The sequence below is a fragment of the Cyanistes caeruleus genome, chromosome 31 (assembly GCF_971803275.1).
Source record: "Cyanistes caeruleus chromosome 31, bCyaCae1.hap1.1, whole genome shotgun sequence".
In the NCBI taxonomy this organism is placed as follows: Eukaryota; Metazoa; Chordata; class Aves; order Passeriformes; family Paridae; genus Cyanistes; species Cyanistes caeruleus.
The window spans coordinates 3,930,034-3,954,006 of NC_141731.1; the positions used below are offsets into that span (position 1 = coordinate 3,930,034).

Sequence of the window (23,973 nt, forward strand, 5' to 3'; positions counted from 1 at the left end):
AGTTCAAGAGTTAATTGTTTTATTTTATTTTCGGGGTCTGAACCATCCTCGTCTTTTGCGAAACAGATCACCTGATCAAACTGCAGACACACTCTATCATCGTCATTTTTCAGTAAATCTAAAACTATCGGTTCATTACTGAATGACACTTTTGTTTCATGTTTCAGGTTCTTCCCTTCCCAGTACAATTTCCCCCCCATGGCACAATATTTTAAGTTTGCTTTATTGTAACACAAGGGGTTGACTCTGTGGTACGCAATGAACGTTGACTGTTTCTTTCCTCCAATCCAGACAGTTTTATTACACTGCCCGCAGACCGAGATTGGGGAAACCCCTCCTATATCTCTCTTATTTCGTAGGTGGGTCGCTTGGACCTCTTTTTCCCCTGTGTTATGGGGTTGCCTTTTTCCAGTACCTATCCCCGGGGTGGAGCACCAAATTTTTCCTTCCAGCTTACACAGGTCCATTTGGGTACCGTTTGCCCAACATTCTCCTGCGTGCAACTCCGGAGGGCAGGCAATCCATGGCTCGGTTCGCGAGACAGTTGGGCACTGCTCACACTTCCCCAGGGAGGTCGTCCCCGGAGACGCCTCGGGGCCCGTTCTCTCGGTCCAGCACATGGCTAGGTTCAGGATCGTCAGGATTCCCCACAATCGCATCCCTCTGCCATTCCCTCCGCCCGTATAGGAACATACGGCGGGGATAACCATCTTCTCGGCAGCAAGGACTGTCTTCAGGGGCCCTTGACGTTCTGATGGCAAACCTCCTTTTAAAGGTTGCCCACCGAGATGCCTTGATCGTGCCGCTCCTGCACGGTACCTTTACGTTCCGGCGGCACTCTATTATTAGAGGTTCCGCCTTACAGTCCAAATGGCCTCGTAATCCTTTTTGAAAAAATCGGAACCACTCAGGAGAGTCGAGTTCCAAGATACCCACCCGGGTAGCAAGTGCTAGAAAAAGGTTGGTCTGTTCTAATTCCTCTTTGTAACACGCGGCACACAACCCTTTCGGTTTTTGCCCTCCCAAACAATGAGTCACCCACGTTTGTTTACAATATGCACACTTAAAATGTACAAAAGGAAAGCAATAACATTCAAAATTGGTGCAACTTATCCTGTCTTCGTTGCTCATTTGTTGTTCCGCTGAAGCCTGATTTTCAAATCTCCCGGAGGGGTTACAATTTTCCACTCGGGGGAGTCGCGAACCGAAACTTTCTTCACTCGGGAAGAGTGTGTCCAGCCCTTTTCAGCTGTGCGAACCGCGGTGTCTGTAGTCAGGAGGACGAGGAATGGTCCTTCCCAGTGGGGACTGAGGGGTTGCTCTTTCCACACTTTGATCAGTACCTTGTCCCCTGGTTGAATTTGGTGGATCGGAAATCCCAACGTGCTGCTTTGAGGAATCAATCCTCTTCTCCTTAACTCCTGTAAGTTTTTATTTATAGAAATGAGATAAGGTTGGAGTTGAACATCCTCTGTTTGAGGATGTTCAACCGGCATACCATGCTTGTACGGCATTCCATACAACATTTCAAAGGGGGATAGTCCTGTTTCTGAGTTCGGCATGGTTCTTATATTCAACAATGCCAAGGGGAGACATTTGACCCAGGACATTTTTGTTTCAATTGTCAATTTGGATATTTGTGACTTCAATGTCTGATTCATTCTTTCCACTTGCCCCGAGCTCTGAGGGTGCCAAGGAGTATGATATTGCCATCTGATCCCTAACGCATCGGACAACTGTTTGATAATTTTCGAGGTGAAATGTGTACCCTGATCCGAATCAATATGGTCTACAATACCATACCTAGGAATTATTTCCTCCAGTAGAATTTTAGACACTGTTTGAGCCGTGGCCTTAGCTCTGGGAAAGGCCTCTACCCAATGTGTCAATTTATCTACTATAACCAATAAATATTTATTTCTGCCAATTTTCGGTAATTCCGTGAAATCCACTTGGATTCTTTCGAATGGTCGATATGAGATTGGCCGACCTCCCCAATTGGTTTGCCGAAAATTCGCTCTGTTTACCTTTTGGCATATCACACATCCCTGTACCTCTTGTTTTGCAAGCTCGAAGATTCCCTTACACCCGAAGAATTTTAAAAATTGTTCAGCCAATGCCCTGGTTCCCCAATGGGTTTGTGCATGTAGTCTTTTGAGTATCCCTTTTGCTATTCCCTTCGGGACCAACTTCCTCCCGTCAGGTAACCACCATTTACCCTCTTTGAAATGTCCCCCTACCTTTTTGAAGTCTTCCTGCTCCTTTTCTGAAGGAAGCACTGAAACCTCTGGGGGTTCCCTTGGGACTAGCTCAGAAATACTTACGGTTAACAATGCCGCTCTTTTCGCCTCTTTATCCGCTAAATTGTTTCCCCTTGTATGGAATTGTCGTCCGGTCTGGTGTCCTTTTACATGAACCACAGATATCTCCAGTGGCTCCCTGACCGCTTCTAAAATTTGTCTAATTATTTCCTCATGTACCAATCCTTTTCCTTTAGTGTTGATCAGACCCCTTTCTTCCCAAATTTTCCCGAAGGTATGTACTATCCCAAATGCATATCTTGAATCGGTATAGATGGTTCCCCTTTTTCCCTTCAAGCCTTTGAGGGCTTTTAGGAGAGCAAAAAGTTCACAAGCCTGTGCTGACCAATTTGCTTTTAGGGGACCCGATTCTACAGTCTGTCCTGTTATACCATTTATGATGGCATAACCCGATTTACGTTTTCCCTCCATCATTCTCGAGGAACCATCGATAAACCATTTTTCTCCTCCTTCCAATTCCTGATCCTCCAGATCGGGTCTTACTTTAGTTTGTAATTCCACTGTTTCAATACAATTATGTAGTAGCTTTCCCGTTGGTTCCCCGTACAAAAATTGCGCAGGGTTTTGTGCAGAGGTTGTCCTTAATTCCAATCCTGGCGAACTGATTAACATGGCTTCATATTTCAGAAGCCTTGAATCGGTCAACCATTTCTCCGCTTTTTGTTGTAAGATATTTCTTACATCATGTGGAGTATAAACTATCAGGGGAGCTCCAAACGTTACCTTTTTGGCTTCCCCAACCAACAGTGCTACTGCCACAATTGCTTGCAGACACGTGGGCCAGCCCCGACTGACTGGATCTAGGATTTTGGACAAAAACCCTATAGGTTTCTTCTTTTCTGCCCATTCCTGGGTTAAAACTCCTTGTGCTGTTTGTCCACTTATGTCGACAAACAGTTGAAACTCTTTTCTGATGTCTGGTAATGTTAAAACTGGAGCAGTGACAAGGGCATTCTTTAGTTCTTGAAATTTAATTTCGTCTTGCCCTGTCCATTTTAATCGATCTGTATTTAGCCTTTCATACAGAAATTTCACCTTTTCACTGTATCCCTCAATCCACTGTCTGCAATATCCCATGAGCCCTAAAACTTGCCTAATTTGTCTCTTGGTTTGTGGGGCAGGAAGTTCAAGGATTCCCATCACCCTCTCGGGATCTAATTTCTTTTTCCCTTGTGATATCCAATGTCCAAGATATTTTACTTCGGGCTCAGTGAATTGCAGCTTGGATTTAGACACTTTCAACCCCTTTTGTCCCAGAAAATTCAGCAGGGAAATGGTACATTTCTTCACCTGCTCTTCCGTGATCCCGGCGATTAGCAAATCGTCTACATATTGTAACAGTTTTGTCCCTTCCTCTGGAGTGAATTGGGTGAGTAGTTGCTCTAAGGCTTGTCCGAACAAGTTCGGAGATTCAACGAATCCTTGTGGAAGGACCGTCCACCGCAATTGCTGATTTCGATTGGTATCTGGGTCCTCCCACTGGAAAGCGAAAAAATCCCTACTCCCTTCATCTAGAGGACATGTCCAGAAAGCATCTTTTAAATCAATTACACTATACCATACATCCTCTGGTGAGAGTCTGTTTAGTAAAGTGTAAGGATTTGCTACTACCGGAAACCTGGTTCGGGTTCTAGCATTTACAGCTCTCAAGTCCTGAACCAATCGGAAGTTCCCATCGGCTTTCTTTACTGCCAGGATGGGGGTGTTATGTGGGGACATGCAGGGCTCGAGCGTGCCTCCTTTAAGCAGCTCGTCAATTATTAATTTCAAACCCTTCCTCCCTTCGGCGGGGATGGGGTATTGTCGGATCCTTATCGGATTCTCTGGATTCTCAATTTCAATTTTGATGGGAGCAATATCTAATTTTCCCACTTCCCCCTTTGAGTGCCATACTCGGGGGTCAATTTCCTTTTCATCTTTTGAAGTTAAATGCAACACCTTCACTACTAATTCTGAATTTTTCACAATGATATTTATTCCTAAAGCTATAATCATATCTCTTCCCAATAGGTTGTAGTCGGCTTCTTCTACAAGCAACAAATTTCCTAAACATATCTTATTTTCTGACTCGATTTCCACCTCCTTGATTACCGAGACTTTGAATGGATCTCCTTTTGCGCCAATTACAATTACTTTTTCTTTACTCGTTTCACACCCTATAGGCAATTTCTGCAGGGTGCTTCTCTCAGCCCCGGTATCAACCAGGAAACTCATTTCCTGGCGGTGGGGACCTACCTTCAATTTTATCAAGGGCTCCTTTGCTGTTACTGTCCCCATTTGGAAGAGCCCAAGACCCCCCTAATCTTCTTTAAATATTTGTTCATCTTTTATTCGTTTCCTGCAATCCTTTTTTATGTGTCCTACTTTCTTACAGTAGAAGCACTCAGGAGGATCCTTTCGAGGAGGAGTTTCCTCCTTTTGGGATCCTTTTTGTTTTTTAGGTATCGGCTTTCCCTGTTTCTGTTCGTGTTTTTGAACTTCTTTTACTGCAGCCACTAATATTTTGGCTTGAAGTTTCTGTTTTTCGTCTTCTCTCCTCATATAAACCTTCTGAGCTTCCCTTAGAAGCTCTTGGAGACTCTTCTCCTGCCATCCATCAATTTTCTCAAGTTTCTTCCTAATGTCCTCCCATGATTTAGCCACAAACTGCGTTTTCAGCAGGACCTCCCCCACCGGAGAACTGGGATCAGTCCCGGAATAAATTTGCAGACTTCTCCGCAGCCTTTCTACCCATTCGGTAGGGGATTCCTCTTTTCCCTGACATTCCCCAAATACTTTGCTAATGTTCTGTCCTCTGGGGACCGCCCCTCTTATTCCTTGCACGATGATATTCCTCAAATCCATCATGCTTCTTCTCCCTTCTTCGGTCTGGGCGCTCCAACTCGGGCTTACGCTCGGCCACTGTTGGTCACCGGGTGTTCCCTGCGGGTGCCGCCTTTCCCAATCCCTGATGCCCGCCTGTTTAATCATCTCTCTCTCTTCCTGGCTAAACAGGGATCTCAGGATGGCCATGAGATCTTCGTAGGTGTAAATACTACTCCCTAGAAAATCGTCTAATCTTTCGGCCACTCCAAATGGGTCATCTAGCAGTCGCCCCATTTCTTTTTTGAATGCTCGTACATCCCCTGAGTTAAGGGGCACGTTTACAAATCCAATTACTCCGGGGGCGGTTGGCACTTCCCTGAGAGGGAACATTCGGTGCCCACTTTCTGTCTCTCCCCATTCTCCATTCCCTATTTTTGATTTCCACCGAGTCCTGCTTGCAGGAGGGGAACTGGAGTTTGCGGGAGGGTTTCCCCTCATTGCTGGCAGGATGTCTGCCGCAGCTAAGTGACTCAGAGGGTTCCCTTCGGATACTTTCGGTGGTCCCAGCTGTGGTGGCCGGACCGGGATTTGTGGAGGGGGTAAGCCCCATCCTTGCGTCAACACCGACTCCAAAGAGGGTGCGGTGGCTGGGTTTTCTGCAGGTGGGGGGGTAGTGAGGGTTTCTGGCACTACTCCCGGTGGTTGAGGGGAGCGTGCCTCTGCTAGTTGCCCCATGGAACCCTCGGGTGCTGATGGTACTACTTGGTCCATCACCGGAGGCTCTACTGGCCCGCGGTAGGGAGGGGGTAAGTGATCCAGGGGTTCCCAGGTCTCTGTCTTATGTTCGTTTTTCTGTTTCACTGGAAACAGCCGCACTCTGGTATTTAACCAGAGTTTGGCATACTCTTTCTCCTCGCCGTCTGGCGAGACCTTTTTCTCTACGTGTGCGAGTAATTCCCTGCACGTCCATTTATCAAATGTTCCCAATACTGGCCAAGTGAGACATTTTCTCAATTCTTGTCCTCCCCAGATCTCGGCACAGTAGTAAATCATTTTTGCCTTTGATTTTTCTCGTCTCTCGGGACAAATTTCCCAATTTCTCAACATCCACCCTAAAGGACTCTCTGGTGGGATGTCTAGCATTTGCTTTGATTCTTCTGATGGACTTTTCTCGTTATCTAGTTTCTGCGTTTTACTTTTTCTCTGTCCCATTTTCTTACGATTCTTACCTGCTCTGCGTTGTGTTCGTCTTTTTCTTCGTCTGAAAGTCCTAGATCGCACCAATACTTACCTCTCGGTTAGCTGTACCGGGGTTTTCTCGATGTTCCGACTTTCTAAATCTTTTGGCTGAGAGAGTTTACCAGTTCCAGAGCTCGACTGGACGTCCCTTCCTCTCTCAGCCCCCTTTGATCGGTCCCCTGAGACTCCCTTTAGCCTCAGGCTTTACGAGTAAGGAAAGAGAGACACTTTCACACAGAATCGCTTCCTTTGCGGCCGGCCAATTCCCTCGCGGGAGGATGGAAACGCGGCCTTGAAGTCCACACTCGCTTCGTGACCAGGTCACGTCTCTCACAAACTCGCCCGATCACCCGCTCAACCTCACAGTACTTACAGCAATTTTCCTGCGAGGGCGTCTTCGTGCACGTATGACTTTTTATGAGCTACCAAGCCGCGGCTTTCCCGAAGGCTCCTGCCTTCCCGAGCTCTCTGGATCCGTTCCTCTTTATTATGGTTTTTTCCTCAGCCTAAATTTGGTTCGGCAATCGGAGCGAACTGCGGAGGGTCTCTGCTCCCCAGGCCGCTGAAATCAGCGGGGGTACCCCCCTGGACAGCGAGATTCTCCCACAGTTTCTTCCGATCCGAGTCACGGCACCAATCTGTTATAAATGCAACGGCAAATTAAAGATTAACAAAGATTAATTTATTATAAATTAATAAAGCAACAAACAGTGAGGAAAAAAACCACAATAAATGGACAGCGCAGCGCTGGGTGGACAGGGTCTATACGCAAGGTATAGGTGTTCCCAAATCCACGTCTGAGGGTCCTCTGGCCTGGGTTTTTATAGGGATTTTATGTCCCCAGGCTAGAATTCCAACCAGTTTCCATTCACCAAATGTCCCTGATTGTCGGGTGAATGGATTTCCTGGCCTAGAACATTGAGTCAGTAAGTATCCGGGCAGAGTCTCCTCAAATGTAAAGTGAGTCTGTATGTATTTTAACATATTTCATCACAGCGGGATTGAGAGATCCGGGCTGGTGCCGATGGATATCTCAGAGGAGTAGTCTCTTCTTTGTCTTTCTTGATTGAGTTTCTGTAGTATGGGTTTGGCAGGTATGGTGTTCGATTCTGGCAACGACCATCTTCCTGGGGCTCGTCCCTTTTGTCTTGCTTGATGGTCTCCGGCCGAAATCGGCCGGGCGTTGCCTTTCTCTGGAGGTAGACTTTTAGGCTGGTTCTTTTGTTCCTGTGATGGCCTGTGTCCTGTCTTTTCCTCCGAGTTGATGAGTCTGTTGAAACCTGTTATCTGGGGGGGTTCTTTTGCAATTCGTGGTTTTTGGAAAAGGAATTCTATCTCGACCGGGAGGAGAATTCCTTATTCCATACTTACATTTAGTTATAATTATACATACTTTATTTAAACTTCTTATTCCGAATTTTTATTTACCCAATTCTTTATTACAGTCCTTTTATTGGCAAATGAAATATTCTATTTGAAAACCTTCAAACCCTGGAGTTTCTCTGTGTTTTCACCTGAAAATGCTGCCAGCCGAGGTTCCCAAGTGTGTGGTACGTGTTTGTGTGCACAGAGCAAAGGTGTCAGCCTGTGTGCGTGGCCCGGGTGTCTGTCAATGTCCATTGAAGCAGACGGCTGGAAGGGGGCTCTGCCCGCCCTGCGCTGCTCCGGGGCTGGGGCTGGGCTGGCAGAGGCTGCAGAGCGCTCTGAGAGGCACAGCCTCAGCCCCGGCCGGCATCTTATGCACGGTGGCACAGCCTCAGCCCCGGCCGGCATCTTGTGCACGGTGGCACAGCCTCAGCCCCGGCCGCCATCTTGTGCACGGTGGCACAGCCTCAGCCCCGGCCGCCATCTTGTGCATGGTGGCAGCTCTGAGGGCTGTGCGAGGGACGCTCTTCCCCAGCGCTGTTTCTCGTCCTTTCCTTTCGCGGGATGGCATTTGGAAATGTTTCTTCGGCCCTATCAATACACAACTCACTGTCTTACTCACTTCATGCTTAGAAGGTTCTAAGAAGAAAATGAAAAGCATAGTGTGATTACGATGAGCAAAACGTAATCAAGAAAACAGTACTCCATAGTGTAGGGCCTACAGAGCAGGGATTTGTTTATTCAATGCCAGGAGTGAGGAGGAAAGCTCCACCACAAACTCACTTGTCCATTCTTTGCACAGGACAAGCTTTTAAACTTTTTTAACTTGATGGGCACATTCTACTTTCCTAAGCTTCATATTTTCTAATTCCGTGATTATGGAAGCCCTTGCAGCAGGGCTCTGCACAAGATAGTTGTCAGCCTCCTGGTCGTTGTTTTGGATGAAGGCTCAGGAGCTACCTGAATTCAAAAGCCCTATTTGTTACACTTCAACACTTTCCTTTTCTGGGAATTCAACACAAACTTACAGTCAGTAAGTTCTGCAAGTTCTCTTGCTGCGTGAGGCCACATTGTGTCTTTCATTCAGCAATTAATGAAGAAAACACAAATTGCCTACTGAGACCCTTCTGCTCCCTTCCAAATCACTACTCAAGAACAAGCCTCAGGCACATGCCCATAGTCCCTCTCTGCCAGCAGCTCCAAGCTGCATTGCACAGTGCTTGCTGTGCCCCAGAGAGCACCAAGCAGGCTGGCCTGGTGCCCCTGAATATTTCTGCAAAGCCCTCTGCATTTCACACCTTTGCTGTGGCTCAGTGCAGAGCTCCAGGATTGCAGGCGCTTGGTCCCAGAGCTGTGTGAGGCAGTGGCTCGTGCAGATGTGCCCTGACTTGCTGTCACTGCCTCACGCTGGCCTCGGTTCCCCTGGCAGAAATGCCGTGCCTGAAGGACACTGCCCTGTGCTGGAGTCTGCGGAGCAGCCCGGCTCCCTCCCCCTGTGCCCAGAGTGCTGCACACACTGCTGACCATTGCCAGGAGTTCCAGGGCAGGCGGCAGAAGAGCAGCAATGGTCAGGCAGGGCAGCAGCCCTGGGCTGCTCTTTGCCTTTCTCTCGTCCTGTGCAGACTCCAGACAGCCCATGGCACCAGTGTGTGCTGTGCCCAGCACGGCGCCGCTTCCCCTCAGGAGCAGCCAGCTGCCAGCTTGGCTCTGAGAGCGGAGGATTTGCCTGGTGCCAGCAAGAGGCAGCCAGGGCCAGGCTGCTGCCTCTTGCAGCTCCAACGGCCTCCTTCGAGCCTGCCTCTGCCGAGGCTCAGGCTTCTCCGGGCTCTGCCAGGGCTCTGCTGGGGCTCCAGCCTGGCCGAGGCCGGGCCCGCTCTCACCTCACAGTCGCTGACAGCTCTGCACCACAGGAGACCTTGCACAGCACCCTCACTGCTCTTTCTGCTTTCTCTCTTCAGCCAGACTCTCCTCCAGCCAAAGAGATTTCTCTTAGGGATACAAATCCAAGTGGCAGGAACCCAAATACTCTCGAGTCACATCTGCACAGCCTGCATCTGCACGGGATGTTTGTGTTGCACCGCTCCTCCTTTGGTTTTTCCTGCAAATGCCATTGCTGTTTCTGCCTCAAATAGAAATGCCAGAGCTGGGCAAAACTTGTCCAGTTGGCCATATTCCAAAGGCAGTGTGGTCTGGAGAGGATGAATGAAGAGGAGCCTTCCCCCCTTACAAACTGTACCAAAGAAGCCATCAATGTCACTTTCCACCTCTAAGAAAAAACTGACAGTTCAGAAGGAAATGTTGAGCTTTCTCACAGGGTCAGAAGGAGAGAAATGTTCCAAAGGAGTTGAGATTTTAGAAATTTTATTTAAAATCCTACTCTACAATCCTACACTACAAACCTACACTACCATCCTGCACTACAATCCTACTCTATAATCCTATTCTACAATCCTACTCTGCAATCCTACTCTATAATCCTACTCTAAGTTGGCCATGGAGAAGACAGTTTATAAATTGATTGTTGCATTCCTGCCTCCTCCTTCCACTTCTTCACGGCAACGATGAGAGGTGCCAAGCTGGACCCAGGCATGGCCGATGTTATAAATTGATGCTGCAGAAAGGAAAATAAAACAACAAGAAAGCATGATTTTCCAAGCGAAGAGCTTCAAAGGCAGGGGAATACTTTTTAAATGGAAAGGGGATTGAGTCAGAGTAGCTCAGGAGCATGGGGCAAGAGTGGCACAGGTTGCCCCAAGAGCTGGTAGGTGGCCCATCCCTGGAAATATCTGAAGTGTGAGTATCCTGATCTCTTGAAAGATGTCCCTGCTCATTGCAGGACACAGACTAGATGACCTTTCCATGTCCCTGTGTGTTAGTTTGAGATGAATTGACATTTAGGGAAAGAAGTAAGGAACCCCGCACGGAAGTGATTTCTTTGAGAGAAGCTGCTGGGAGCTTCCTCTGTGCCTGAGACAGGCCAATGGCTGGCTAGTTCTGAGAACTGACAACATTTTGCACCATTTAGAAATGAGATGTGCTTCTGTGATGATGCACATTTTGAAAACCACCAGCCCGGGCACTGGCCCTCTTTGCTTCCGGAGACCGAAGGTAACGGAGCTCTGGTGAGGCCGGCCCTGCTCGCCCACGGCCTGTGCTCCTGGGGGAGGCCGGGCCAGAGCCCAGCGGCTCCCGGGCGGGGGATGGAGGCTGCAGGACCCCGGCCCCAGGCTGGGCCAGGCCATGGCTGCTGACATCTTGCCCACACTAAACCCTCTCCCTGGCGTGCAGCGACGGCTCCAGGCCGAGCCTCCCCTCCCAGCGGCTCCCGGGCAGAGAGAGGGGCCCAGCACAGCCTGAAATCCAACACCGTGACTGCCATGACCTGGGTGAGATTGAACCCTTTCACTGCACAGGTGAGACCTTTCTTATTCTTGTGGGCCTGATAATAAAATTTGTTATTCCTTTGAAGTTTGAAGCCTGTTTTGCCCTTCTCCTAATCCAGAGCTCCCAGCAAGAAATGAGTAAGTGCCCTGGTGATTTTAGCCAGCGCTAAAACCCAGCACTCTCTGCCAGCCCAGCCCAGTCTAGGATTGCTCCCCACTGTCAGCTGAACAGCACCAAGGTTGGAAGTGAGGAGGATGGGGGCTCATCTGATGCCTTGGATTTCAGTGGAGGAGGAGCCCATCCCTGGGACACTGTTTCACCTGCAGTCCTTTTGGCATTTTACCTGCAGCAGCTCCTTGGCAGACCAGCGCTGCGCCTCGCCTTTCTGCAGGCAGCAGCTCAGGAAGTCACGCAGCAAAGGCGAGAATTGCTCGGGCTGCCGCAGCTGTGGGCTCCCTTCTGTGGCTATGTGGAATTTAGCCTGGGGAAAAAGGAAACACAAGGCTCCACCTGCTTCTTTCCCATCTGGAACTGCTCTCCCAGAGCCCATTGTTCCAGCTCCACTCTGCAGTGGCAGTTTTTGCCCTGGCAGAGAGGCAGAGATGACTTTCCTGTAGCATTTGGATGACGACTTTCCTGTATCATGAAAAAACCCAAGCCCCAAAGCCACAGCTTTGCCAACATCCAGCAGATCTTGCCTTGGCAGCTGATTTCATTGCCTGCTCTAGTTAGTGGCAACTACATCAGCAAATACGTGTTTCCTTCTCGGAGGATTCCCAGCAGCTTGGCAGCCTTTTTGGAAGAGGGATTTTGCTATTCTAACTAACTCTACTATTCCAAGGATTCTTATAAGAAAAGAATCTCTGCAGTGCTTGTTGGTCCCTTAAGCACAGCTGCCATAAAGCAAAACTCGTCCAGCTTTTTGTCCTGTTCTTGAAAATGATGGTAATTGGAAGAAAAGAAAGGAAATGCAGCAGGTGTTCCTCAGGGAAGGAAACAAACCTTTGGAATCTCATTTTCAACACAGACACATTAAGATGCCTCCACAAATGTATTGGGTTGAAAATGCCTGTTTGGGCACACAGGAGCCACCTGCAGCTCTGTCTCTCAGCACTCTGAAAATTTCAGGTTCCCTTACGTGGCAAAAGGAAAATATTCATGGTGAAATCAGAAGTGTCATCCCTGTGGTAAGCCTGTGCTCGTTGGATTCTCAAGTCAATGCATTAACGCTGTGCCCATCCCAGAAAGTGCCAGGAAACAAACAGGAGGTTTTGGCAGGCTCTCCCCGTCACCAGGCTCCAGCTTGGTGATATGGAGAAAGTGGCTTGGGTTAGGAAAGAAGGTGGTCACTGAGTGTCTCAGCAGCACTGCACAAGAAGCAGAAGAGACTCTGGCTTTACAGCCTCATCTCCAGGTTTCAGGCAAGTTTCCCTGTGAGAAGAATGGGGCTGCACTTCTTCTCTCAAAAGCACTGTTTTAGAAACTTGGTTTGCTTTGAGTTTCTTTGCTTCGTTTCTGGAAAGATAACAGCAGTTCTGAGATGCTTGTTTCCTATTCTTGGGGCCATCTACACAGCCAAAAGAGCTGGAACGACTTGTAAGGCAAAGCAAAATGCTGCCTGAGAATGGAGATGGTTTGGGCGAGGTAAGGCTTGAGTTCCCCCAGTGCTGCAACCAAAGCTCCAGCAGATGCTGATGTGCTGCAGGGCCATTTGTAGAAGGGGCCTTGGTGGAAGTACTTCCAGCAGATGGCCATGGGATTTTGTGCAGTGAGCAGAGAACACGGGACAGGTGAGAAAGACAGCGGGATCAGAGAGTATTTGCTCCTTACCGATCGAGCAGTGAAACTGTCATAAGGAGTTTTTTGTTCGGCCATTTCAATTGCCACAATTCCAAAAGACCACACGTCCACTTTGGGGCCATATGGTTGACGCTTCACCACTTCAGGTGCCATCCACCAAGGAGTCCCGGTCACCGAGCACCGCTGATTTTGCTCAGGGGTGAGCTGAGCAGAAAGGCCAAAATCAGCTGAGGAGAAAGCAAAATACTCTTTTAATTTTGATACTCTCAATTAGGAAACCAAGCCAGAGAATTCCCCAGTGGAAGTTTGAGAATATGCAGTTGAATTTCCTGGACAACACTCCCTGCTCTCTTTCCTTGGAGCTTTAGCCAAGGAAATATGAATTGGCTACTTCAAACATCCCCCATTTTTTACACTTCCTCCAGCAGTGCCTTTTGCTCCCCTGAAGGTTTAGATTGTAGCTCCCTCCCTCTGGAAGGAACACACACAGACACACACAGAGCAATAGCACTCTGGGCTGCTTGTGGTTCCTTGTCATAGCTGTGTGCACCCTGCAACTGTGCCTTCAGCCCACAGCAGGGGGGACCCCTGCACTGCCAGAAGCAGCATTTTTGGGGAGCTGGCAGTCACTGAAAGCAGCCCCACACCCCCCATTCCTGGAAGGCTGAAGCTGAGCAAGAATACACTGACCCAGCTTGACAGAGCCGTCGGTTCTGAGAAGGATGTTGTTGCTCTTGACATCTCGATGAATCACGTGGTTGGAGTGAAGAAAATCCAGTCCTTGCAGGCACTGAGAGAGAAAAGAGAACCAGGGGGGCAAAAAGTAGTGCTGTGAGTTCATCGCACAAGAAAGGAAACAGCTGTGGAAGGTTCCCTTTGCAGGGGAATGGGGAGGAATGGCAGAACACAGCGCCATTGAGAGCAAGAGCCTGCTGCTCCCACAGTAGCAGAGCAGCACCTTTCTCAGTGGAGAACTGCAAATGCCAATGCAAGAGACAGAGCTAGAATACAAGAGCAGGGGATAAGAGTACAGGAAGTGAGTCCAGTGAGTGTAGGGGCACTGGCAGACAGTTCCCTTGAGATGCTCTTGCTTGCCCATAGCCGAGCAGCAGCACAGAAACCAAGCTTGGCCCATGAAATCACTCCCGTTCTGAGCCCCTGTTTCCCAGACAATGCAGCTCAAGGCCTTGGAAGCACAGATGGGATCCCTGACCTCCCGACTGACAGCTGCAATCTCTCCTTCAGACATTTGAATCTCGTCGATGAGATCTCTCAGAGTGCCTCCGTCCATGTACTCCATCACCAGCCAGAGTTCCTCATGCACAAGGTAGCTGAAAAAAGGAAACAAGGCCATGCAGGTGAACATGCACGGCTAGCTTGGTTTTTTGCTTGAGTCTTGTTTCTGGGTCCCTTGGAGACAAGGGCAGAAGTAAAGGCATAGACATTGCCTCTAGGCTGTGCAGTGTTTGCAGTCTGTGCTGTCTCAAGGAGAAAGGCAGTTTAGGAAGAGCCCAGATAAAAAACCTGTCACGCATGGCATTTCTGGAAATAAGCACCTAGTCTTCCTGGCATGCACAGCAATGGAAAAGAGGGGCAACAATGCAAGGGCAATCCTCTCTTGGATGGTTCATCAGCATTTAAGAAACTTGAAAAACTCAAGCCCAAAGAACTGTGGAGGCAATGAACTTAGAAGGTATTGAATTCTTAAGATAGGGCTGATGCAGGTTTTTGAACAATTTTCAGTCTGCATTTGCCAGGGTGGATTCATGCAGACAAAATGCAGTCTCTTCCCATCCATTGGAGATAAGTAGAGAAATAATCATTAACAACTCTATTTCCTGCCACTGACCGAAGTGGGTTTTTAAGCTCTCATGCTTGTAGTATGTAAACAAACATTCAAGGGATAGGACCGTGACCACTCACCTGGCTAAGTAATTCACGATCCTGGGACTCCTATTACTCTCCATGATCCTGATTTCATTCATGGTTAGTATCTTCCTACTCACTCCTTGCACATTTATTTTCTTGATGGCCACCTCAAATGACATTGAAAAGGAGTAATTTGAGAAAATTGGTAGCATGAGACCACAACCCACATGGAGCAAGTGATTTTGGAATGGCACAGCCAAGCTGTGCCAAAGTGCCTTGTGATTAGACCTCATCACCGGAGTAATTAGGGAGTGACATTGCAACAGCCCATTTCTCTGCTCCCTTGGGGGTCAGTTACAGGACATGTGGCCACTGGCGATTTGCCTTGTCCACAAAGCCTGTTCCAAGTGCAATTTGCAGGCTGGCTCCAGTCTGTGCTTCTTGTGCCTTTTCAGCACAGCTCTACTCAAAGCTCCAGCCACAGCTGTCAGCAGTGGGGAAAGGCCTGGAGAGCAGCAGAGGCTGCAGGGGCTGTTGACATTTACCTCTCCTCCTGTTGCAATGTCAAGTGCTCTGGAAACCTCTCCAAAACCCCTAGAAACAAAACAGCAGCAAAGAAAGGAGAAGCCATTTAGATCTTGCAGTGGAAGCCAGTCCAGACAGGAGAGCTCTGCTGTAAATGCCTAAAAGCTGCAGGTTGCAGGAGGGGTGTGCCAGAAGGCAGATGATGCATTTTCCCCTCAAGTGCCTGGGCACTGGGCCTGTTCCTGAAGCCTTGGGCTTTACTGCCTCAGCTCCAAAAGGCAGCTTATTCCTTCATCTCGGCTATCAGCTTCTAAACTGTGCAATTCTAATCCTGAGCACGGAGTATTTCCTTTAGCAAACTCTTGGAGAGAAATGTTCCTGAGAACTGTTATCTGACAGCTCTCATTGGGGGTAGGTTGTGCTTTCAGGCAAGCAAGATTCTTCTCCTTTCATTAGTGTGGCCAGATGATTTGGAGACATCCAAAAATGTGAAGGAAATGAACCCTGAGCTGTCCCACACTTGAGAGACAAGCAGATTTCCCAGGTTCTGTTCCTTGCTGCAGGCAAGACCTTGGCAGCATGGAGATGTCTTTGACAATGCCTTCTGAGCACACTTGACAAATTCTGGCCAGTACTGAGAGATGGGGCAGACTAAGCCCGCTGTCTAAACATGTGGACAACTTGTCTGACTTCTCACTTGATGGATATTCCCCCAGGGAAACACCTGGCCCACGGCTGTGTAGAAGTGACTGTGGTTGGACTCACCCGCTGCCAAGACTTTCCAGTTCGATGTATTTTGTGACGGGATTTTCGTTGTTCACCATTCTCCCTGAGGGAAACAAAATGCAAGATGCTGACTCTCAGGCAGAGATCCCAACTTGCAGGAGATGCCAAAGGCAGCCCCACTGTCTGGGGCTCTGAACCCTCTGTGGTCAGCTGGGCAGCAAGCACAGCAGCAACAAGACAGGCAGTTGTGCAGTACAAATGGCCAGCAGAGAGACTGATTTTGTCCAGTCCTTGGAAGGAAATGAAGCGCAGAGAGCACAGCAGGGCACAGCACAAGGCTGGCAAAGGCCAAGCATGAGCACTGACAAGCAATGGCAAGAAGACACAGTCAGCCTGAGCCCCTGACAAGCTGTGGCCCCCGTTCAGGACACAACAGCATTGCCTTGGAGATCAGACACAGCCAGGTGCAGATCAAGGACCTTTTGTGTCCCAGCAGGTGAAGGTAGACACCAAATCAGCTGGGATCTTTTCTCAGCCCCACCAGGTCTTTTCTGAGAGCACAGCACTGGCAGCTGTTATGGGCAAGAAGCAGATTAAATGGGTTGTGCTGCAGAATCACAAAGGGCTTGATGTGTTTTCCCAGAGACTAATCTGAGCAGGGCTTGGGCCAATAGGTAGGATTCTAAGAGTCATGGGAATGGCTGGGAATCAGGGATGAAAAAGTGCCATGGATCTGAGGAATACACAGCACAGGGGCTGCAGGCTCGCTCCTGAGAAATGCCTGCAGTGCTGTTTTATCTGATCACACCACGTGGATGTGTCTCTTGGACACATCTTTATAAAAATAAAACTGGGATATTAATTACAGATTGTTATACAAATATCTGTTTCTTCAGTGTGGGCCCAATGAAAACATCTCTTGCTCTCTGTTTCTGCTGTCACCTGATGTTCTTTCAAAGGAGTCCTCACTGACAAAAATACAGCATTCTCACAAAAACCTTGGAGATGTAGTAGAGGCAATAAGAACAGTCCTAAAAATGACACCAGTAAGACACCTGGGGCAGAACAGCTCTTTCAGGATGGAGAAAAAGCAAAAACCCCTAAATGCAAAACCAAACAAGGATAAAAACTGAAAACTAAAAACGGAACCACAACAAAAAGACAAAACCCCAAAACCAATCAATATCTCTGAAGTCTTTTGGTTCTGACAAGCGGTGGGAAGTCTGGAGTCTAAGGAGAATCTAGGAATCAAATACTCTGTTCAGTTTGGCCACTAGCACACAGAACTTGCATAGATCATTTGCTGGGCCACAGCCTTCTGCTGATCCAAGAACAATTCCTGCTTCTGCCTTTAGTGGCAAGGGAATGCCAGGCAAAGCCGAGCCAGTCCAAGCTGCCCTCAGAGGCAGCAGGAACAGCCAGAGCGCTCTCTCGCTGCCTCAGAGCACAGCAGTTCCTGTGGGGAGTCCTAAATGTCTCTGGGACACCAAAGTGAGGAGGATCATTTGCTACAGCTCTGCTGGCACGTGCACACAATACACTGTCCCTCAGACAAGAAATACACCAGACGTACTCAGTTGCTCCACGAAGTCTCCCTGGCTCTCCTGGAGCTGAGCAGCAGATGTGTCACTGCTGGAAATGGACAAACTGCCCCGGCTCCACTGCTCAGCTTGGGCAACAAAGGCTCCTTTAGATGATGCTGCTGCTGCTGCTGCTGCAGCAGATTGAATGGAAGAGCCTGTGTAGATCTGCGAGAAGAAAGGAGTTTGTGTCAGGAAGCTGGCTGGCAGAGATTACCCCGAGTTCCCTTTTCAAATGCAAGCCCTTAGGAAGTTGCTGTTAGCCACATGCAAAGCTCATCAACTGGATTTTTTGGATGCCCACTTCTGGAACCAAATGGTCAAAACCCAAGGTTGGTTTTAATCAAGTTGATGGCCAGTTTCATATTCCATTTTCCTGGATTTTCTGAAGGATGACTGCAACAACGACCATTGCACTTCCTCCCAAGGATCCCTTTCCCCCTCCAAGGGCTGCAGACACATTTGCAGCTCCTTGTTCTAATGTTGGAGCTCCTCCCCCTCAGTCCTCTTTTCCTGCACCATCTTCAGAAGGTGCTTAGCCTGCAGCACTTGTGCTTGGGACAGTACCTGTGCCTGCCGCCGACCTTGGGGCTCTTCATCAGCAGGCATTTGCTGGAAGCCTTCGCAGGCTGCCAGGTGAGATATCAACACGTCCACCTCAAGTCAAAGAGAACAAAGCAGTCAGAGACCACAGCTTGTCCCTGTGTGCCAAGGCTCATTGACTGTGAGCAAAGGGAAAGAGCAGGACAGCAGCAGATTCACCAAGGCATACAGACAGCTTGCAGCTTGTATTCCAAATCTGTCTGGGGGACTGTGTTCACTTGCAAAAAGCCCTGAAGAAACAAGGAGAGCAGGAGCAGGCCAGCAGGAATCCCTTGAGATGAGTGCTGGCAAAAGGGGCAAATGACTGGTGCCACTGTCCAGGGCAGCAGCTGAGATTGAGCACAGCAGGAAATGTCCTTCCAAGCAGCTGGGATAGACACTACAGCAGGATGGCACTGAGAGGCATCAGCCCAGCCCCCTGCTGCTCTGCAGAGGAAAGGCAAGAAGGGCAGAAAGCACCAGACTGCAGTGACTGCTGTGCCTATCGCTCTTTCACTCACTCGATTTTCTAGAGCCTCTTGCTGCTGAGCGAGGAGATGGAATTTCTCTTCGATGATCTTCCTTTCTTCCTCCAGCCTGTTCTCCCTTGCCCTGATCCTAGCCTCAGCTTCCTGCAGCTCTGCCAGAAGCTCCTCCTCGGAGGCCTGTGAAGAACGTGAGAGAGGAATTTCCATGAGTGGAGTGTCTGTCACTCTTTCACTCACCTGGTTTTGTTGATTTCCTCTCTGCTGATGGAGTGTCATCTCCTCCTGGGTGTTTCTCCTGTCTTCCTCAGGCCTCCTCTTCTCTGCCATGATGGCCCTCGGAGCTTCGGGCAGCTCTGCTTGGGGCTCTGCCTCGATGTTCTGTACACACAAATGGAGAGCAAGTGCCTGGGAGCTGCCATCAGGCTCAGCTTCTTCCTCAGTTTCAGCCTCAAAATCACACTCATTCAGTCACTTCTTTCTGCTTCCCTACCCACCTCTGCTTCCACTGTAACCTCCTGTCCCGCTGCTGATCTCTGCAGAGGCTCTTTGCTTTCAGGGCCTCTGGCACTTGTGGCCTGCTCAGTCCCAAGAGCTGCGTTTTATGCCCCTCTTCCTGCCCTTCACTCTGTCCCCTGCTGAGTCAGCCTTACCTGGCCATTCTCCAGTGGCTCTTCCACCTGCTGCCCCAGCTGCTCTTCCTGCTCTTGGGCTGGGAACAGCTCTCCCTCAGGCTGGCACGGCCGTCCTGATAAAACAATCTGCTCCTGCTCTGTCTCTAGGAGGACCTGCAGAGAAAGCAAGAGAAGATGGGCTTCAACTTCTCATCCAACATTTTTGTGGGCCAAGACTCAAAGACTGTTGGGCTCCCACGTTCCCAAAGCTCTGTGCTGCTGCTCTCCTGCCTTGTTCTCTGCCCCTGGGGAAGCACAGATTCCAAAGGGACCCTGGCAGTGCAATCAGGGCCCATCTGGCACTGAATCTCCAACAGAGTCTTGGGCAGCTGACAGGAAATGTGGGGCATTTCTCAAGGGCCTCCCTCCCCTTCTGCTGTGTCCTGCTTGTCTCTCCCTAGTGACTGACAGCCAGCCCTGTCCCACAGCTCCATCCTGGCTCTGCAGGGGCTTCCTGGGTGAGCTCAGCCCTTGGGAGAGACACTGCTGGAGTTCATGTTCTTTTCAGGCCTGCACTGCCACTCCTGCCCCTCTGACATCTACACTCTTGTTAGAAATCCTGCTCATTCAGGAGACAAGGATGTGTGCAATTGGATCCTCTGCTGCAGCTCAGAGAGCCTCTATGGCCACCTCAGGATATGGAAGAGGACCAAGGTGTTTCTCCTCCCTCTTTTGTCAGCTGAGAATTCTGAGTGGCACTGACAGAGATCCTCAAAAGGCCCCACCAACAAATTAATTGACGCACCCCTAGGGATGCCAATGAAGGAAGCCATGGGTCATGTAATGCATGTATGACCAAAGTCACCAAAAACCACCTAAACCATGGAATTGTCCCACCTCACTAGGACAGGCAGAAATTTATAGGTTAAACAGGGAGTGTCAGGACAGAAGAGGCAGGAGGAGGAAAACAGCTCTGAGGAGAAAAAACAACCATCTCTAAAGGGGTTCTTAGCAACACAAGACAGCACTCAAGGACTTGCAGCTTTGCCCCCACACTAGGCTCCAGTGCAGTTTCCAAAGCTGCAGACTTCACCACAAAACATATCAAGAGAAACTTGCCACTTGTGGATTTTGCCTCAGAAGAAGGGTTCAGAACTACACAGTTTGTTTCTTTGGCCACACAGGACAAGAATGGCCGGCCACAGCTTCATGGACAACACAATCATCTCCCTGCAGCTTATCAAAAGCCAAAAGACAGGTGGCCTAAAAGACTCTGCAGAAGTGAAGAATTACTCCAGAAAACTGCAGAACACTTCTCCAGGTCATCCTGAGGTTTCCAAAAAGGGAAATCAAACAAAGCAAGCCCTGTGAGCCCCAGCAATGCCGTGTGAGGCCTTGGCCATGGCTTGGCAGAAGCCAAGAGACAGAGCTTCCCTGAGCCAAGCAGCCAGCTGCTCACCCGCAGGCAGCAGCGCTTTGGGGCCTCAGCACGACGGCTCAAAGCCCAATTTCCAGCTGCCACGGGATGGGGGAATGGCTGGGTGCTGGCAGGACTCCAGCACTCAGCATCCTCAGCCAGCAACAGCAAGTGCTGGCTGCTCAGAAACTTGCAGCTCTGCCTTGCACTAAAGACAGCAGCACCCAGCACTGGCACTTACTGTCTGGGCATGGTCAGGCTGGGCTGTGACCACAGCTGGAGGCTCGTGCTCCTTTTGCTCATTTTGCTCCTCTTTGGCCTCTTCTCCAGGAGCAGAGGGAGCCACAGCAGAGTCTGCTCTTGCTTCTGGGCTCTGTGGACAGATGGTGGAGTTAGGGACAGGCAGCTCCCTATCATTTAGAACCTTATTTCTCTTCAGCTCGATTTCTACAACCAGCTCTACCAAGCACAAATCATCAGCTTTGATAGCAATGGGATTCTAAGTCTCTCCAACTAAATTAAAATGGGTTAATTCAGCCATACTGCAAATAGTTCTGAATTAGAGAGTTCACCCTGGCTACTATCAGCAAGCAACGTTCTCTCTGCAAATCTGAGCTTTGAGTTCTTTTAAAGCTCTGCAATGGAAAATTAGGAAATAGCCAACAATGCCTTTGCTATTGCTGCTGTAAACATGGAAATGGATCTTCTTTCAGCCCACCCAGCTGGCCCTCTGCACTCTACTGCCACAGGCCAAGCTCACAGTTCCCTGCACAATTCTGAAACTCCAGAAACATCAAATGTTCCTTTCTGACTCACCTCAGGATCGGCACCTCTGAACACACGGCTCAGATGACCTGCAGTGGGCAAGGAAAATGAACCAAATTCTTTGAGAAAAGAGGAGGGAACCGTGGCCTATTTAGAACAGCATCTGAGAAGATCTCCCAGTCTACGTTTTCAAAGGTGTCCTGCTTGACTGGTGTGGTTTAAAGCAGCAACTGAAAAATCACTAGAAAACTTATTTATTTCTTGCTGTGAGATATGGATTAGAACAAGAGCAAAACAGGCTTAAAACTTAAATGGAATAAAGAAAGTTTATTGACAAAAACTACAAGAATAAGAAACGAGAATGAAACTTCCAGAACAACCCTTTTCTCCCCCACTACCCAACCATTCCCTTGTTTACATGACAACATAGAGACAAAAAAACTTTGGAACTTTGGTGTTTACAACAGTCCCAATTCCTGCTAGAGTCTTTTCATCAGTCTTTGTAGAGAAACAGAAGTCTTCTTCTGCTATCTATGGAGTTTCTCACAAGAAAATTATTTTTCTTCATAGCTTTCTATTTCTCTGATGCCAGCTGCCCAGAAATCTGCCATCAGTTGTCTCCTCCCATTTCCCATCACTCTGAGGTGTGTTATGGGTCATGAGTCTAGGGATGTCATTTTTATGAATGAGTTATTCAAAGGCAAAAGTTCTCTTTATCTGTTTTTGTGAGCTTCTCTGGAAACAGAAGTTTTCTCTTTTTGCTTCTTAAAAGCCACAAATCTTCAACTATTACTTCTCCCGCTCTGTTCCAGCATCTCACAGTGTCACAACTACTTCATCATTTGCTCAAAATCCACACTTGGAAACACTCCATTCCTCCCAATATACTCTGTCATGAATTAAAGGACTTTTTATTCAGAAAACTACTGTCCATCTCCATAGCTTTAACAGAAAAATATTTCAGCTTATTAAAGCATCTCCTTATTTCTCTTCCCTCTCTCAATTTAATTTTTTTCTTCACTCTCTTTGATGGGTTGATGGTTGATCACTTCCTCTCCCTCTCTCTGGAAAAAAAGGATTAATCTGCAAGTCTCATGCAGGTAGTAAAAGAGTTAAAATCTTGCTAAAGCTGCAGATGTTGATGGTGTCAGGTTTCAGTTCAGTGGCAGAAACTGCAAACCAAGTCAGGCCGGCCGGCTCCGTTTCTCCCCCCACCCCGCCCTCTGCAGCCTTGTCCGGCCTGGAGGGGGGGAGGAGGCCGAGACAGAGCCCTGTGACCTCGTCAGAAGCCAGAAACCAAAAAGAGCAAGAAATTCCCGGCCTCACATCTAAAGGTGGTGTTCATAGGTTGATCTCACTTCCCAATAGTTAAAACCGCTGCCAATTCTCACCCATGGCCAGGAATTAGTCAGGAGAAAAAACTCCCATCAGCCTCCAGCAGTTTCAACTTCCCCAGCTCTCAGAGCTATCTTAAAAGTAAAGTCACCCCAAGAGATTGAGCCAGCAAAGTGAGGAAATGCCAGACTCTGCTGCCACAGGCTCTCCCGTGGAGGGAACAGAAGCCCTGCAAATGCTGCCCGCAGCCCCCTGGCTACAGACACCCCGTGTTTTGCTGAAGGTGTTGACAGGAGCTTGACCAAACCAGGGGCATCCTCATGGTCTTTGTGTTTCAATAGCAACCCAGTCACTAAGAAAGAGCAGGGAGACCTACAAAAGCCAGCTCAGGTTCCAGCCAGGGAAAACCTCTACTTACGTGCCAGGTTGGTGAGGTAATAGCCGGCGTAGCCAATGCCATAAATGGTGCAAACTGCAACAGCGAGCTGCTCCATCATTGTAGCACTGCTGTGCCAGTTTGCACACTCTGCTCCACAACAAAAACAAACAAGGCTCCTGTCAGTGTGCAGCTGCCCACTGACAAACGCCTCAAGCAGGAGGATGCTCCTGCACTGAGCAAGCCCAAGAGCTGCTCTGACCCTGAGGCCTTCCGTGCACCAAGGCAACCTTGGGATGTCACCACGACAAGGTGGCATCCATGCCCTGACATCACAAAGCCAATGCTCTGCGCTGCTCTGGGAATTGATGCAGAGCAACCCAACCTTCCCTACAGCAAACACAAAATTGCCTGGGAGCTTCTCCTCTGTCACAAAGGGTCACAAATCCTTTGGTGGGCTGTGGGAAATGGAAAGACAGAAACTTCCACAGATACTGAAGGGTTTGATTTACAGCCTTGGAAGGAGCTTGGGTTCATGCAATGCTAAAGGTTCACAGACGTTGAGTCAAGAATTCATAAGCTTATGTTCCTATAGCTGTAAGTAAGAATATGCCAGAAGTAAATAAAAAACTGTATTGAGTGAGATGGTGGAGAGTTTTCAACTGTAATTGTGTGATTTTATAGAGTAGGCTATGAATCTAAATATTATCCTAAGAAGCACATGTGTGTACGTGAGCTAGCAGTCTATTGGGTGAAAAGCAGACACAGTGCAGCAGAACTTGGCA

General features: G+C 48.8%; 1 protein-coding gene across 1 annotated transcript; it reads right to left on the minus strand.

Moving 5' to 3' along the window:
* Positions 1–10,074: 10,074 nt before the first annotated feature.
* LOC147648758 (uncharacterized) lies at positions 10,075–23,494 on the minus strand. Its single transcript, XM_086866539.1, has 15 exons — positions 23,231–23,494; positions 21,529–21,566; positions 20,954–21,085; positions 19,335–19,469; positions 18,718–19,062; positions 18,182–18,271; positions 17,608–17,782; positions 16,074–16,137; positions 15,329–15,377; positions 14,838–14,950; positions 14,128–14,245; positions 13,605–13,704; positions 12,945–13,141; positions 11,458–11,595; positions 10,075–10,341 (listed from the first exon to the last, which is right to left on the minus strand). The coding sequence occupies exons 1-15, from the start codon at positions 23,307–23,309 to the stop codon at positions 10,213–10,215; spliced, it is 1,902 nt and encodes a 633-aa protein (XP_086722665.1). The 5' UTR covers positions 23,310–23,494; the 3' UTR covers positions 10,075–10,212.
* Positions 23,495–23,973: the final 479 nt, after the last annotated feature.